Source organism: Aspergillus vadensis (assembly GCF_003184925.1).
Source record: "Aspergillus vadensis CBS 113365 unplaced genomic scaffold BO88scaffold_7, whole genome shotgun sequence".
NCBI classification, from domain to species: Eukaryota; Fungi; Ascomycota; class Eurotiomycetes; order Eurotiales; family Aspergillaceae; genus Aspergillus; species Aspergillus vadensis.
The window spans coordinates 152,995-168,678 of record NW_020292045.1 but is presented as its reverse complement, the minus strand read 5'-3'; the positions used below and the strand labels follow the sequence as shown (position 1 = coordinate 168,678).

At 53.5% G+C, this 15,684-nt stretch overlaps 4 protein-coding genes across 4 annotated transcripts; 1 reads left to right on the top strand and 3 right to left on the bottom strand.

Moving 5' to 3' along the window:
* Window positions 1-69: 69 nt before the first annotated feature.
* BO88DRAFT_403532 (MFS transporter) lies at window positions 70-2,273 on the bottom strand. Its single transcript, XM_025706384.1, has 2 exons — window positions 639-2,273; window positions 70-568 (listed from the first exon to the last, which is right to left on the bottom strand). The coding sequence occupies exons 1-2, from the start codon at window positions 2,091-2,093 to the stop codon at window positions 251-253; spliced, it is 1,773 nt and encodes a 590-aa protein (XP_025564352.1). The 5' UTR covers window positions 2,094-2,273; the 3' UTR covers window positions 70-250.
* Window positions 2,274-2,469: 196 nt separating this feature from the next.
* On the bottom strand, window positions 2,470-8,119 carry BO88DRAFT_403531 (DNA topoisomerase 2). Its single transcript, XM_025706383.1, has 4 exons — window positions 7,824-8,119; window positions 7,424-7,762; window positions 4,400-7,369; window positions 2,470-4,340 (listed from the first exon to the last, which is right to left on the bottom strand). The coding sequence occupies exons 1-4, from the start codon at window positions 7,896-7,898 to the stop codon at window positions 2,592-2,594; spliced, it is 5,133 nt and encodes a 1,710-aa protein (XP_025564351.1). The 5' UTR covers window positions 7,899-8,119; the 3' UTR covers window positions 2,470-2,591.
* A 1,778-nt stretch (window positions 8,120-9,897) lies between these two features.
* On the top strand, window positions 9,898-13,324 carry BO88DRAFT_362322 (putative GTPase activating protein (Evi5)). The gene is made up of 4 exons (XM_025703913.1): window positions 9,898-10,574; window positions 10,627-11,237; window positions 11,290-11,646; window positions 11,693-13,324. Exons 1-4 carry the CDS (start codon window positions 10,185-10,187, stop codon window positions 13,041-13,043), a joined length of 2,709 nt encoding a protein of 902 aa, XP_025564350.1. The 5' UTR covers window positions 9,898-10,184; the 3' UTR covers window positions 13,044-13,324.
* BO88DRAFT_479667 (arylsulfatase) lies at window positions 13,161-15,209 on the bottom strand. The gene is made up of 2 exons (XM_025712092.1): window positions 14,836-15,209; window positions 13,161-14,753 (listed from the first exon to the last, which is right to left on the bottom strand). The coding sequence occupies exons 1-2, from the start codon at window positions 15,189-15,191 to the stop codon at window positions 13,400-13,402; spliced, it is 1,710 nt and encodes a 569-aa protein (XP_025564349.1). The 5' UTR covers window positions 15,192-15,209; the 3' UTR covers window positions 13,161-13,399.
* Window positions 15,210-15,684: the final 475 nt, after the last annotated feature.

Here is a 15,684-nt window from a genome sequence, read left to right as displayed (position 1 = left end):
GCTTAGCTTGGATCAGAGAGAGAGAGAGAGAGAGAGAGAGAGAGAGAGAGAGAGAGAGTGTGTGTGTGTGTAATCATCATTATTAAAATTAAATTAGCTAATGATAGTCTATCATCTATCTATCTATGAATCTATGATCTATCCATCCCTCCACCATATCTACATCTATATCTATATAGTAAGTACCCCATCTACTCTTTTTGAACCCCGCCCACTATTCTCATCTCTACCCTGCCTGTAACTCATCAAATTAAACAGCATACCGACTCCACCCGCGAATAACCACACCATACCGATAAAACACATACGGGACGGGCGTCATCAAGGCACTAATCGCCCCCAGGATCGTCAACGTCCAATGCACCCCCATATTACTATAGAACGGGATGCCCACGACTGTCATCCCGCCTGCCGCGCAGTAGCGCGACACCGTCATGAAGCCCAATGCAGAGGCGGCGTAGATGTCGTATGCGTCGATGACGTACATGTATGAGGAGATGAAGACGCAGATGGTGCCGAAGCCGAAGACGGTGGAGGCGATGATGGGGGACCAGATTGAGATTGTGCTCTATTTTTATTACATTAGTATGGGGGTGGAGGGGTATAGATATAAGGAGAGGAGGGGATAGTAAACGTACGTAGTCAGTCCATCCCATCCAGAATAAGCCGATGGGAATAGCAGGGGCGCCGAGCATGGCGAACCAGAGACGGTTCTCGGGACGAGCGACGTGCTTGTGCTGTTGCTGGGTGGGTTTTTGAGTGTCATCGTCGTCGTTGGTAGTAGGGTCGTCGAGGTTGGGTTTCTCATTGGTATCGGCGTTGGCGTTGGGACCGGCAGCGACTACTTCCGAACTGGTCGATCGGGGGGACGCCGCTGCAGATGCAGCAGCGGATGCAGCCGCGTCGGAGAATTCACGCTTTGTCCAGACGTACACGACGGGAACGAAAAGGCCGGCCATTGAGATGCCGACGTACATGGCGACCCAGACGATGTTGGTTAGGCCCTGGGAGAGGCCGTGCACGTCGGAGAAGATGTACGTGTATCCGTCGAAGAAGGTGAAGAGCACGATGTAGATGACGGTCATGTAGAGCGAGATCAGCAGGATAATGGGTTCGTGGATGGTCAGGGCGAATTGTCGCATGCAGGCGGTTCCAATGCGAGAGAACAGCGCTGTCTCCTGGAGATCCATCGATGAGCGGTAGCGGTTGTCGCCCGTTTGGTGGCGGAGATGGTGCGCCTTCCATTTCAGGAGTAGGGGGCCGTAGGTCTCGGGCTGCACCAGGAGAATCAGGGCCAGAATGAAGCCAGCCAGGATGAGGATGATCCAGTTGGTCCAGCGCCAGGAGAGGGTGCCCTCGCCCATGTAGGAGGCGATGACGGGGCCAAGGACCGGTCCGCCGAAGGAAAGGATGGCGTAGAGAGGGAAGAAGAGGGTTTTCTCCAGGGGGTTCCAGAGGTCGGCGATGGTACCGCCGGCGCAGGTCAGCGGTGGACAGCCGAAGATGCCAGCCAGGAAGCGGAAAGCGAGCTGGGCGCCGATATTGGGGGCTAGACCTGAGGCCATGACGAAGATCATGAATAGCGTGAGGGAGCCGGTGTAGACGGCGTTGCGGCCTAGAATTTCGGATAGAGGCCCGGAGACGAGCGAGCCTGCTGCGAAGCCCAACAGGTACATACCCGTTGCGAGCGATGCGACGACGTCGCTGACGTGAAAGGCTGCTGCGTTCTGGGGAAGCACGCCGGATTCGATAGATGAGGCCGCACCGACAGCGAAACCCAGGGCGGACACCATCAGGGTTGCGCCGATGCGGGTGGCGCGGCTGTAATTGCGCGGATTGATAGGATCATGGTCACCGTCCCAGTCGACGAGCAAGACAGCCGAGGAGGTGCCATCATTTTCAACTACGTCCTTCAGCTGCACACCTGGCAGCAACGGACTAGAACGGCGGCGTGAACCTGTGTTAGGAGCGTCTCCGGGGATCCCCTCCGGCAGGTCATCTTTGGCGACGCCTGGTCGGGCGAACTCCGGGAAATCTTCGAGTTGTTTGCGCACGGCATGGCCAATGCGGCGGTACTGAAGATAGGCCTGCATGGAGGGGAGATGTCTGTCAGTGGGAGATGCACAGGAAGAGAAGAAGGAAAGAAAAAGAAACAGACGAGAGAACCACCTTGGAGACGAAGAGAACTACGCAAATTCGGGAACTAAAGCATTGCTGAATAATGGCCAGGCCAGTCTCGGTCGATAATTAAGGTCCGGAAAGACGCAATCACCTTCAACGGCGGGTCTTTCATTCTCGAAAGGCAAAGAAAAAAGAGACTTCAAAATCAAGCCTTGGATTTGGTGGATCCCCAAAGTGGAGCCTGAGTGGAGCCTGGGGCCACACTTTCCTCGGACTTCTGGCCGACTTCTCTTTTTTTTCCTCCAACATTCATCCGAGATAAGACTTCGGATTTAACAAATGGAAATTCGACTGCATTATCATATCTGGTGAAACAGTAGCAAACGAATAGTTGTAGTAGGTACAAAATGACTCAATAAAAATTAGTTACGTCCAAGTGTATGTACTCTTCTCGCCACGTCTTTCTTCTTCTACTCGCTGTCCTCTGCGAAATCATCCCCCGAATCTCCTCCGGCTCCAAAGTCATCACTGTCATCATCAATCACGTACGTCTTCTTCTTGGCCGTTGCCGTGCGCCGCGATGGCCGGGTAGTAGGCGCCGCGGGAGAATCCAAGATATCATTAGCCATTGCATCAATGTCGTCGTCCGACAAGTCATCCGCCAGCTGCTTCTTCTTGGTAGTCGTCTTGGCCTGCTTGGAAGCGTAAGCCTTGGCTGCTGGCGACAGCGCCGTCTGCTTAGCAGATGCGGCCGCAGTGGTGGTGGCATCCTTCTTGGGCCGGCCTCGTGGCTTCGCGGCCGGTTTGGCTGCTGCCGCTGCCTTGCCTCGGGCCGCCGGCTTGGCCTTGGTAGCGGCCGGCTTCACTGGCTCCTCCTCCTCCTCGTCGCTGTCAACTAACGTCTTGGTCTCCTTGGACTTGACCTGTAGCGACCGACGCGGAGAGCTCTGTGGCACTAGCTTGCTGTAGTCAGTCTCGTCGGCGTCAAAATCGGGAGATTGCTTCGAGGCCTTGGAGCTGCTGGCCAATCCCGAGGTGCTGCCGGCCCCAGAGCGCTCCGAGAACAGCTGACGGGAATCCGATGTCGATCCGCCGGTAGTACCGCCGATCCCCTTGACCATCTTGCTCACATCGCCCAGGAGGTCGTCCCCGTTGTCGCTGTCCGAGTCATCCAAGGTGTACTTGGCCGGTTTGCGCGCTCGGCTGGGCGCTGGATCAGCCTTGGTAGTCTCGGCAGCTTGCGCTTTGGTGATTTCCATGAACTCATCGTCGTCCAGCTCGATCTCGTCTTCTGCTGGCTTGGCCTTGGCCTTGGCCGCCGGTCGGCCCCGTTTAGTTGGTGCCTTTTTCACCTCAGAGGTGTCGGTATCTTCAGCCTTGACTTTCGAGGCAGCCTTGGGTGCAGCCCGACTCTTCTTCGGCAGGACTTCTATATCGGAGTCGCCTGTCTCTTTCTCTTCTTCCTTCGCTGGCGCTGCCGGCTTGCTGGCCCCGCGGTTCTTCTTCGGCATCACCTCCATCTCAAAGTCATCGTCGTCCTCATCATCATCGTCCGCTGCAGGCTTGGGCTTCGGAGAAGTCTTGTTCAAGAAACTGTGGAGCGTGCCCTTAGGCTCCGCCTTCTTGGGACCGCGCTTGCTCTTCGGCGCGGCAAAGTCTTCATCATCCGAGTCATCATCCTTTGCAGCCTTACGCTTGCGAGCACCGCCACGGCCCACAGCTGTCATCAGCTTGGAGGAGGTACGACGACCCATGTTTGCCACCTTACGCATGCGACGAGCTTCATCGTCGAGCTGGAAGCGCCATTCGTTGATGAAGTCTTCCAGATCCCGCTTCCAGATATCTTCCTTGGAAAGCTTGATCAAGGTGTCGATTTCCATCTCCTTATCACCAATCTGGCGACGCAGGCGCTCCACACGCTCCTGGGTTAACGACCAAATCGCCATACCCAGCAGGTAGTCATACGCGTTGGAGAGATTGTTGGTATCATCGACGTCTTCAGAGTCTTCCTCATCTTCAGCAGCTGGCTCAGCTTCCCCGGCCTTGGCAGCATCCGCCACCTTGGGGAATGGCTTGAAGCCCTTCTCCTTCAGCTCCACGACGAGCACGCTCTTCTTCTTTTTAGAAACGACCAGCTCGCCGTCGATGATCATCTGCACAAAGCGCGCCTGGTTGCTGAGCTTCTCCAGCTCCTTTTGCATTTCGTTGAGTTGATATTGCTAAACTTTGGTGTTAGTAGACTTTACGGTAGCATCGAGAGTAGTATGGGAATGCCTACCTTGCGGCGCTCGTAGAACTTCAGACGGACTGCGAAGAACTCCTTCAGGATGTCGTCCACGGTCGCATACTTGGTGATCCGACCCTCGGGGTCAAACGCGACCAGGTTCGTGGTGGCGATGGTCTTGGTCAGCTTGAACTTGTCTTCCAAGCCTTCTTCGACGGCAGACTTCAGATGCTTCTCATCCATCTGGATTACAAAGTGAACCTTGGTGTGCGTGTTGTAATCCTTGTAGTCCTTGATGAACGACGGTGTCTTTTCCGCCTTGATGATATCTTCAAGCTTATCCTTGAAATCCTGAGTCCAAGTTCGGATGGGCAATTCGGTGATCTCCACCTCCTTCTCTCCAGTCTCCTTGATGATACCGCTGAACTTGTAGCGATCACCGCCAATAGAAGTGACTTCACCGGTGAACCCACGGAACCAGGGCTGCATAGGCTTGATCTCCTCGCCATCCATCAGCCGCTTCAAGTTGTCCACGACGTCCTCCGGGTTGTAGTTGGGAATAGAGGAACTCCAACCGGTACCGATACCGTCCGCACCGTTGATCAAGATCATGGGAACCACCGGCATGTAAATCTCGGGTTCGATAGTCTTGCCATCGTCGACGTTATAGGTCAGCAGAGGCTCATCCGACGCATGGAAGACGCGGCGCGCGAAGGGGGACAGCCGCGTGTAAATATAACGCGCACTAGCGCAGTCGGAACCACCCTGAAGACGACTACCAAAGTTACCGCTAGGTTCCAGGCAGTTGATGTTGTTAGATCCAACAAAGGTCTGCGCCAGGCCAACAATGGTTTGCTGCAAGGAAACATCACCGTGCTGGTACGCGGTCATACCCGAGACGTGACCAGCCAACTCGACGACCTTCATGTCCTTCTTCAGATTGCGACGGAAACAGGTGTACAGAACCTTACGCTGACCAGGCTTCAGACCGTCAACAACAGAGGGAATCGAACGAACATTGTCCGCCATACTGAACAGGATGAGCTCCTTGTTAATGAAGTCGGTATAGGAGATCTTGTCAACGGAATGATCCAGGAAAGTTCCGGGCTTGAACTGCCGCAGCCACTCTTTACGCTCATCAGCCTTCTTCTTGGAGAAAGCCAGCTCGATCAACTCCGCCTCATTATCCTGCATGGTGTGGAACTCCTTCAGGTGACGGTCCAAGTCGCGGAAGTAGACCTGGGCATCTTCAGTAGTACTGGTACCCAAACCCTTGTAGTACTTGTGATCCCAGCCACGCTCATGTTTGTGCTCCTCCGCCCATGCCTCGTACTCGGGCATAGTGAAGAAAGAACGCTGCTTGGTAGGATTTTTAGGGTCACCCTTCCACACCTTTACAATGGGAGTGATGAATTCAATCAAGAACTCGGGAATCTTCAGCAAACTAGGAAACTGGGCTTGTAGGAAGTTGATTAGCAGGCCCTTGATGTGACTACCGTCGTGATCCTGATCAGTCATGATCATCAAATGGCCGTACCGAAGGCCGCGGGTGTCAGTATACTCCTTCTTGTGCTGCAAACCCAAGAAGTTCTTGATATTTTGGATTTCCTGGTTCTTCGAGATCTGGTCGAAAGAAGCATCACGGACGTTGAGCAATTTTCCTCGAAGCGGGAAAACACCAAAAAGATCCGGACCAACAACCGCTCGACCAGCCATGGCCAGACCCTTGGCCGAGTCACCTTCTGTCAGGATCAGGGTGCAGTGATGGCCGTCCTTGGTGCCGGCCTTGTTGGCATCCGTCAACTTGGGGTTGTTCATGCGGGAGCGCCGGCCACCGTCCGTCTTTTTGAGCATCTGATCGGCCTTCTGCTGGGCGAAATGCAAGATGTTCTCCATGACCGCTGTCTTGAGAATCTTCTTGTAGAAGTCTTCATCAAGCACACATTTACTACCAAATTGAGAAGCCTTGGTCGTCAATTGTTCCTTGGTCTGGGAGGTGAATGCCGGGTTAACAATCAGTGCATTGACGAAGATGAAGATGTGGTTTCGGATCTGGGCTGTTTTCAAAGTGGCTCCGTTTTTGTTCTTCTTTTTCACTTGCTCGGCCAATCTGTTACAGATCTGGTCGGCAATGTAGTTGACGTGGGTACCTCCAGAGGTGGTTGCAATGGAGTTCACGAAGGATACCTGCTGGAAAGCGCCATCGGAAACGGCGAAACCGACCTCCCAGCGAGGATCTGGGCTGCAGGTGATGATCTCGTCCTTCGGGGCGGGACCGGTATCTCCACGTTCCTTACGAATAGCCTTGGTGTACATCTCCATGTACTTCTTGAAGCCACGGATGGGGATGCGAGTGCCGTTCAACTTGACATTCACCTTTGCGGTTCCTGCCAGGTCATACACACGACGCTTGACGAGAGCCTCGAAGTCGTCATCCATGCCGTCCATGCTAAATTTGGCGTAGTCTGGCTTGAACGTGACCTTGGTGTAGTCTTCTCCCTTGGCCTCGGTGATCTTTGCCTTGCCAATCTTGGTCATGTTGTCCGTCCATGTCTGCTTGTACTTCTTCTTCTGAGACGAGTCCTGAGTTTCGATGGAGAACTCAGTTGAGAAAACGTTACAGAGCTTGGCACCGAAACCGTTACGACCACCGGTGACCTTCTGCTGCGTGTCGTCGTAGTTGGAGGAGGTGAGGAGATGACCAAAGATCAGTTCGGGGACGTAGATCTTTTCCTTGGCATGCATTTCAATGGGAATACCGCGGCCATTGTTCCAGACACTGATCACGCCCGACTCACGGTCGACCGTCACGCGGATCTCGCTCATATTCTCGTCATTCTGCTTATTATCGGCTGCGTTGACGACGATCTCATCGAAGATCTTGTAGAGACCGGGCACATAGGAGACCTCGCGGTACTCCATTCCCTCCGACTCTGAACTGTATACCCACATTTGCTGTGTCGTGCGTTCGACGGAACCAATGTATGTATCCGGACGTTTAATGATGTGTTCGAGTTGTGTAAGCTATACAAGCCATTGTTAGCCCAAGTTTGGCCCAGCGACGCCGGAAATACTTGCCTTCTGGTACTTCTCTGATGCATTGGTGGACTTTCCGGGCTCTACGGAATCATCTTTTCCAAATGATTCATTTTCGACATCGGCGAGAGGCTTAGCGCCACCCTTCTTGGAGGGGCCAGCCGTCTTCTTCGCCTTCTTTGGAGGGGTGTGCGACAGAACAGAGTCGTCGGACATGTGATCGTCATCGTCGTCCATGTTGTCGTCGTCATCGCTATCCGGCTTGGCACGTTTTTTCGAAGCCGCCTTGGATGTGGTCTTCGTAGTGAGAGTGGTCTGGGTGAGCTTCTTAGGCGCAGCCTTAGAAGCTGCCTTCTTGGGGGCTGCCTTGGCCTTGGGCTTCTGTAGTTATCATGAGCTCGCTGCGGCCAAACAAGGAGGCTGAATGAGAAGTGATACGTACCGGAGCGGGCTCGGGAACGAAGTCGGAGCTTCCTTCGTCGTCGAAGACGGAGTCGTCCATGATCGAATCGTCCATTATGAGGGGGAAACGCTTCGCACGCGCAGGTCAAGGGAGGCGAATAAGAAAAGGAGGCTAAGGAGTGACGGGAAGGGCGAAAATTTCAGCGAGAGAAAGATATATGAAAGAACAACCTGCAACCAGCGAGGCCGTAGAAGAAATAGGGGACAAGTAAGTTACGAGAGCAGCCAATTCCCCAGATAGGCTACTTTTTGTCGACCGTGTGTTGTTTGTTGTCGAAGTCTTTGTTGACGCGCTCAATGCGACGCTGCGCTGCGGCAGAGAAACAGTTCTGGCCGCTGACCGCCCTCGGATCAACATCGGGCCGCTGCTGAAGTGGCGCTGAAGTGGCTCAAAGAGGAAATCTCCAAACACACGGGCCCAAAGCGGAAGGCACGACCAAAACATGCAAGGCCGGCGCGGGGGAGGGGGACTCATCAACAGCATAAAGAAGTCACTAACACCGGGCAAGGTTATTCTTAGCACAAAGACCTACATAATATGCAGTGAACAAGGGATGCCATGCGATTGCTTTTCAGCCCCTTTCTGCTGTGAAGAAATTCGATTCACTCACTCTGACAGCTGCCACCCATGTTGTGGCGGTCGCCTCGGACACTGAAGGTAATGAATAGGGGACCCTCAGTAGACCGACACACTCCCCAATGACTTCGATTTGTGTTGATAGAACCTCCTTCATTAAATTTGATTACCTCTACGGGTATAAAGTAGAAATTTCTTCCAGTAACACGTTAGTGCTCACTACTGTCACTAGTAGTATTACTTTACAGTGTCGATGTGATAGACGAGTGTTGGGCACGCTGGTACCACAAGATGAGAAATATATATTCAATCTGCACCATCTACTACTGATGATAGTACTCTTATGATAGTTAAATCCTTTGGGTGACTTAATAATACTGCCCTGTAGTGACTATGAATAAGCCTCTTCCAGATCTATCAAGATTCTAGAGCATCAATAGTATCTGCAAATCAATAAAGAATAACTACAATGTCAGCTATTCAACTGACTCAATCAAGTTTCCTTCACTTTCCTCTCCTTCGGGCGGCCTTCTAGAAGCCCGGCGGAAGGCTAAGTGTTGACCCGGAACGGTAAGTTTCACAGTGGGTCTAAAATCAGCCAATAAACGTAGCCAAGACATACCATCTGACCAATTAACAGAAGCCAAACACGACTTGAACCAGATGAAACTGGTCATGTAATGTTTTCAAACAGGAGTCAGGGGCCCCCATCTCACCACAACAGCATCCTTCTCTCACCACTGGCCAGATGCTGTCGAAGGGGCGGTTACTCCGACACTGACTCCTCGAGATCTCTTCACAGATAAGCCAGCTACGACGATTTAGCCTTGCGATTTGCGGTCCAAAGGTCCAACGTCCCATCTAGCCCCTCCGTGACCCCTCCTCGAGCCCGTCTCTAGTGGATCAAAGTGCACCGGCCGATAAAAATACTGCACCAGATGGGGTCGTGGATCGACCGGCCCCGAGCGAAACGACGGTAGGGCCATGGGATATTGCGCTGGCATCACTAGTGTAGACATTCGACCCTTCGAGAAATCACCCGCGGGAGAGAAGGAGGGCAGCCCGGGTCGATCAGGGAATTCCACGGTTCGCAGTCCGTGGAGAATGGCTCCAGTTGGATCAGACGGTGATAAGCAACTCTACATTGTGAGGAGAATCTACGTAATTCCAAAGAATGTTGCCGCAGCGGTATGTTATACAGTGTAATGGAAAGCCAAAGTGTATGGCAGTCATAAGCTGTAGATTGGACAGTAGTCTGGGATGATTATTGAAAATCGATCGACGGGGCGAGAAGAAATGGGGGGAGGTGAGTGGCCCGCCGACAAGTGTGCCCCTGAAGGACTCAGAAGGAGGGAACCTGACAGGTTAATGGCAATTGTTAGTGTCGGGGACTAACCGTCGCCAAACGCTAATAATACTCGCGACGCTCCTGATCCCTTTCCCCCCCCATTTGGCCTTGGAATCCAAAATCACCGCCGTTTCCTTCCCTTGCCTCTGCTCGTTATTCTTCTTTCTCTCTGGCCCCTCAATTCCACGCCCTGGTACTTGCCATCGAGTCCCCCCCCTTCTGCGCCGGAGAGATATGCTGTCGTTATTGACAGCCCCTCCCTCGACTGTCCGCCCTCCTTATCGTGTCTGGCTGCTGGCTTAACCCCTCCGTCGCCCTTCAACACTGACACCCTGACACCCACCCCTAACATCTCGATCTTCCCGAGGAATGCGCCTTTGACACCGGCATTCAACATCACAGCCCAATCAAACGCAATGACCATGGAGAACGCCGATCGCTCCCCCTCCCACGTCCATTCGGACTCCGTCAACACTGGGTCCCACGATACCGACTCAATGGTCACCGTGCCATTGACCTCCAATTCTGAACACACCCAACCCGACTGGCGATCTCTCAACATCCCTCAAACCCCTGTCGACGTGACATCTCCGACCCGGGAGCACTCGAGCGACGACGAGGAGGAATCCAGGACAACCCCGACCCAGGAACTAGCAGAGACGGACCTAGAACAAAGCTCCAATAATGGTGATGCTACCTCGATACGGTCCCGCAGTAGCGAGGAGCGGGACCGGAGCGATGCAGTGGATTGGGAGGAGCTGGAAAAGACAGAAGAGCAGGAACCCCGTTGTGAAGGATCGGATGAGGTGCGTAATACTAGTCCGAGAGATTCAAGATGCAGCAGTTAACGTGTACCAGTCGACTGCCCTTCTCTTAGCGCGATTGGAGCAGGAAAACAACGCTCTTGCGACGAATCCCAAGTCGGCTCTGGCCAGCAAGTCGCATGCGCAGCGAGTCACCCGACCGTCTCGTTCGCAGTCCTTGCACCAGATCAAGCGACTGATCGACGAGGACCCCCGTTCATCACTACGCTACTCCCAACTGCCTCCACCGCCAATGACTGAACTCGAATTCTGGGCAGCGCTGGTCGCAGATTATCCCCAAACAGCCCAGAGACTACCTACTTTGACCTCGAACAAAATCCGAAGCGGTGTTCCGCCACCACTGCGTGGTGTGGTGTGGCCCAGCTTGGCGGGCGCCCGGGATAACACATTGTTGGCGGAATACCAGCGATTGTGTGGCGAGACGAGTCCCTACGAAGGGCTCATCGGCAAAGATATTGGCCGTAGCTTTCCCAATGTGGAGATGTTCCGGGATCCTAACGGGGAGGGGCAGCAGATGCTCGCACGGGTGCTGAAATGCTTCAGTCTGTACGACACGAAGATCGGCTACTGCCAGGGATTGGGCTTTGTCGTTGGTCCCTTGCTGATGCACATGACGGATGCGGAGGCGTTCTGCGTACTCGTTAGGTATGTATACAAGCAAACTGCAGCGTGCACTTCGGAGCTAACCCGTGCTTAGGCTGATGGACCATTACGACTTGCGGACCTGCTACCTGCCTGATCTCTCCGGGCTTCATCTTCGCGTCTACCAATTCCAGAATTTGTTGGCTCGCCTGCGACCTGGCTTGTTCGCACACCTTGAGATGCTGCATGTTGAACCCGTCTACGTATCGCAATGGTTCTTGTCCTTCTTCGCAGTCGCGTGCCCGCTGCCCATGCTTCTACGTATCTACGACGTTATCTTCCTGGAGGGTGCCTGTGAGACATTGATGCGAGTTGCTCTCTCTCTGATGACGCGGAATGAGAAGAAGATTATGGCATGCGCAGAATTCGAAGATGTCATGCAACTGTTGCTTTCGAGGAGTCTGTGGGACACGTAAGTTATCAGCCAAACGAATTACGAATTGATCTAATTCCTATAGGTATGCCTGCCATGCAGATGACTTCGTGAACGACTTTGTGTCTCTCACGTCGCTTGTCACAAAGGAAAGCCTCCAGGCTCTGGAAGCTAGCTATAACCAATCACAGGGAGTTCCAACCGGCATCTCGTTCCCCCAGATGCAGGCGGCAGCTTCTCGATTCCTCGGGCGGCTCTGGGCTGGATCTAACTCACACAATTCCGTCAAGTCCATCAGTCTCAATCCCAACAGTGCAAGCGCGTCCAATCTGGCCAGCATCCGGCGGTCAACATCCAAACAGAGCATGACATCAACCCTCAATTCTGTGGAGTCAGCCTCGGACGCCAGCACTGCGCCGACGGAATTGTCGACAGACGTACAAAAGCCACGTGCAAAATCAGCCATATCACAGCACAAGGATCGCGACCTCCACACGCAAATCGAGGATCTCCTCATGGCCCTCAGCGACCTTCAACGCCAACATGCCGACCTCACGCGAGAACTGCAGCAAGAACGGGAGGAGCGCGAGGAAGACCAAGTCCTTGCCAAGTCAATGCTGCAATACATCAAAGAGACATCCGAAGAGCCACCCATGGACCTAGTCCACAAAGCCGACGCGAGATTCGCCATGGTCGAAACACACAGGGTCGTCTCGACCGACCAAACCAAGCACCAACTGCGTGACGACCTCAATCGGTACAAGGAGATGCATGAACTGGAATCAAACCGATGCAAGAGCTTGACGCGTCGGATTGATGAGCACGAGAAAGAAAACGCATCCCTTCGAGAACAACTCCGTGAAGCGCGAGGCCGTATTCAGGACAGCTACCGTGAGCGCCAGCGGCTAGAGCGAATGGTCCGGGAGCTACGCACGGTCAAAACCAAGACTAGGAATTCTGACACGGCGCCGTCCGAAACCTACGGCTCCCCAACCAGCGATACCAGCGAAGGCTACACCAGCACCGGTCTCCGAGAACTGAAACTCGTCCGCACCAATTCGCAAAAAAGCCAAAAGAGTACTACAAATTCGACCACGTTTACCAAACGATCCAGCAGCCTGGGACTGCAATCCGTCCTTGCTACTGAGAACAACAAACCGGCAGCGGAGGAATCCCTACTGCTTGAACTTGTCAATGCAAAAACGGCAGAAGCAGTCGCGCGTCAGGAACTTGAAGAAGTCAAAGGCAAACTGGACTCGATGCGGAAGGTCATGGCCCGGAACGGAATTATCCCCGAAGGACGACATTCATTCCTGGGCAGGCCACCATCCATTGCGAAGGCACCAACAGAGCCAGCATCAAATGGTGGCGGACTGTTTAGTGGATGGGGAAGACGTGCAGTATCCACCAGCAATGAGTCTTACGAGGGACGGTAGACACGCCGGAAACACGTACACGAAAAGGCTGGGTGGTTTATGTCTCGCAATTTCCTTGTACCACTCTATTTCTTTATTTCTGTCATATATTCTGGTTGGAGTTCACCACAGCGGATGCATGTATGCCTAGACGGGATAAGATGGTGTTTAGATTGTATGATATCCCACCTGTACAGATAAACCACGTACGAACATAATAACAGTGAAGAATAGACATAACCAGACAATCCCACAATGAACAAAATATTCACCCTGAAGACACAAAAGACCTTCGATAATTTAACCGAACAATCCAACGAAAATCAGACTCACCATCATCAAACACCATTCCCAAAAAATCTAAATCTAATCATTATTCACCAAGCCCTCCCCACCCCCTTCCTCTTCAACTCCTCCTGAAACACCGAATACGAATCAAACATCCCAGACTCCTGAAAATACCTCTCATAATGCGCCACCATCTCCGCCAACTTCTCCGGCATTTTCTCCGCAAGATCATCCACCTCCCCCAAATCCCTCTCCAGATCGTACAACTCCCACTTCCCCTCTCCCCTCGGCGGCGGCAAATACAGCGCTTTCCACTTCCCCACCCTGACCGCCGCAATCCCCAACTGCTCCCACCCCACCACATCCGCATGGTAGATATCCACATCATCACCACCCTTGGATTCCAACAACGGCCGCCAGGAATGTCCCCGCACAGGGGCTACTTCCCTCCCGCGGAATGTCGTCCCGGGAAGATTGATTCCCGCTAGATCGAGCACCGTGGGGAGAATGTCCATGACTGTGGTGAAGGTATTGGTGATGGACCCTGGGGCCATACCAGTGTTTGTTAGGGGTGGGTAGCGAACGATACACGGACATCTGATACCGCCTTCTGTAGTGTAGGACTTGAGCGCACGACAGGGTGCAGTAGCCGCCGAGGCCCATTGGGGACCGTACCAGATGAAGGAGTCATAGTTCCCCAAGTTCTCGAGCGAGTTATCGTAGTATTTGTCAATGACATCTCCCAAAGTAGCGCCCGCTAGGACGGGAATGGCTTCGAGGAGCTGCCCCTCTGCGCCGTTATCGGACATGAATACCACGAAGGTATTGTCCCATTCGTCTATGGATTCGAGGTATTCTCGCACGCGCCCGATGTTCACGTCGAGGAGATCGACCATTGCGGCGTAGATTTCCATGGCGCGGGAGGATTTTGCTTTTTCGTCCGCGGGGAGGTCGTCCCATGGGGTTGTGCCGAGGGTGATGATGGGTGCTGGGTCGACGTCTGCGGGGACGAGACCGTTCTTGATTAGGCTGTGGAGACGGCGGGTGCGGAGGGCGAGGGGCCCGTCGGCGTATTGGCCGTGGTATTTTTTGATGGTTTCCGGGGGTGCTTGGAGGGGCCAGTGGGGGGCTGTGAAGGGGAGGTAGGCGAAGAAGGGTTGGGAGGATTGTTCGGGCGTGCGGTTTTGGAGGATGGAGAGGAGGTTGGAGGTGAATGTGTTGGAGGAGTAGAAGTCGTTGGGGAGGTCGGTGTCGCCGTTGAGGAATTGGTCGTCGCGCATCCAGAGGTTTTGTTTGTCGCCCTTGATGATGACTCGGGGCTTTTCGGTCGTGTCGTAGAGTTGGGGCTCGTGGTTGTAGTGGTTGCCGGCGCCGGGGAGGAAGGTGAAGTTTTTGGTGAACCCGCGGGAGCAGGGTGCTACGTCTTTGGTTAGGCCTAGGTGCCTGTGTTGGTTGGTTGTTTGGTTAGTGATGTGATGTGATGTTTGTTGGGAGGTGGAGGTATGGTAGGGTAGGGTTGGTGTACCATTTCCCAGACATGCAGGTGAAGTAGCCGTTGTCTTGTAGGATCTCGGGCAGGGCTGCCACTTTGTAGTTCAAGTAGCCTTCGTATCCGGATTTACCGTCGAAGATGTGGGGGAATCGGTTTCTTCTCTCTGCCATGACGCCCAGTCCTGCGATGTGCGCATCTGTGCCTGAGAGGAGCATCGCCCGGGTGGGTGAGCAGGAAGCCGCAGTGTGGAAGTCTGTCATGCGGATGCCTTCCATTGCTAAACGGTGCAGATTGGGTGTGTCGATTTCTCCCCCGAAGGGAGAGGTATCGCTGAAGCCAAGATCATCGGCGACGATGATGAGGAAGTTCGGGCGTTTAGGTGCGGTCATCGTGGTGGTGTGGTGAGGATGGGATTTCTGGGGCTTGATGCAACCACACACATGACTCCCATGAGGTGCTTGATAGCTTTATAGTTATCTGATAAACATACGCACATATCGTTCAATTCTCCACTACGTTGACGATATGTTGAAGGAGACAGGTGATGTTATTGGGGCGTTTCAAACAACATGATTGTTAGCTCAGCCGCTAACGCTTGGACGGGACAATTAGCGATGGTATCATCACTCCGCACGATGGCTTCATCCACCTCCATTGATTTCTTACCATTCTCTCCACTGTGTGATGGATAATAACTTTAGCGTCCGGTACTCGGTCAGGCTACGGCTGTCGGTCATTTAGCGTAGGATTCATGGAACAGGACAGAGAGCGCCACTCCCCTCAAGACGTCTCTAGAGCGATATGGCAACATCGCCCCAGAATGTCGCGATACCTCAAGAATTACTATAAAGAAAGTCCGAGAGCGCGAGATGGCTGGGTTTA

Excerpts from the sequence above, each read along its gene's own strand:
- BO88DRAFT_362322 (XM_025703913.1), top strand. The coding sequence starts at position 10,185 with ATGACCATGGAGAACGCCGATCGCTCCCCCTCCCACGTCCATTCGGAC. Across the intron at positions 11,238-11,289 it reads GCGTTCTGCGTACTCGTTAG|GCTGATGGACCATTACGACT; the intron begins GTATGTATACAA and ends ACCCGTGCTTAG. Across the intron at positions 11,647-11,692 it reads TCGAGGAGTCTGTGGGACAC|GTATGCCTGCCATGCAGATG; the intron begins GTAAGTTATCAG and ends TAATTCCTATAG.
- BO88DRAFT_403531 (XM_025706383.1), bottom strand. The coding sequence starts at position 7,898 with ATGGACGATTCGATCATGGACGACTCCGTCTTCGACGACGAAGGAAGC. Across the intron at positions 7,370-7,423 it reads CATCAGAGAAGTACCAGAAG|CTTACACAACTCGAACACAT; the intron begins GCAAGTATTTCC and ends TGGCTTGTATAG. Across the intron at positions 4,341-4,399 it reads AGTTCTACGAGCGCCGCAAG|CAATATCAACTCAACGAAAT; the intron begins GTAGGCATTCCC and ends ACCAAAGTTTAG.
- BO88DRAFT_479667 (XM_025712092.1), bottom strand. The coding sequence starts at position 15,191 with ATGACCGCACCTAAACGCCCGAACTTCCTCATCATCGTCGCCGATGAT. Across the intron at positions 14,754-14,835 it reads ACCTGCATGTCTGGGAAATG|GCACCTAGGCCTAACCAAAG; the intron begins GTACACCAACCC and ends CAACCAACACAG.
- BO88DRAFT_403532 (XM_025706384.1), bottom strand. The coding sequence starts at position 2,093 with ATGCAGGCCTATCTTCAGTACCGCCGCATTGGCCATGCCGTGCGCAAA. Across the intron at positions 569-638 it reads GGATGGGATGGACTGACTAC|AGCACAATCTCAATCTGGTC; the intron begins GTACGTTTACTA and ends TAATAAAAATAG.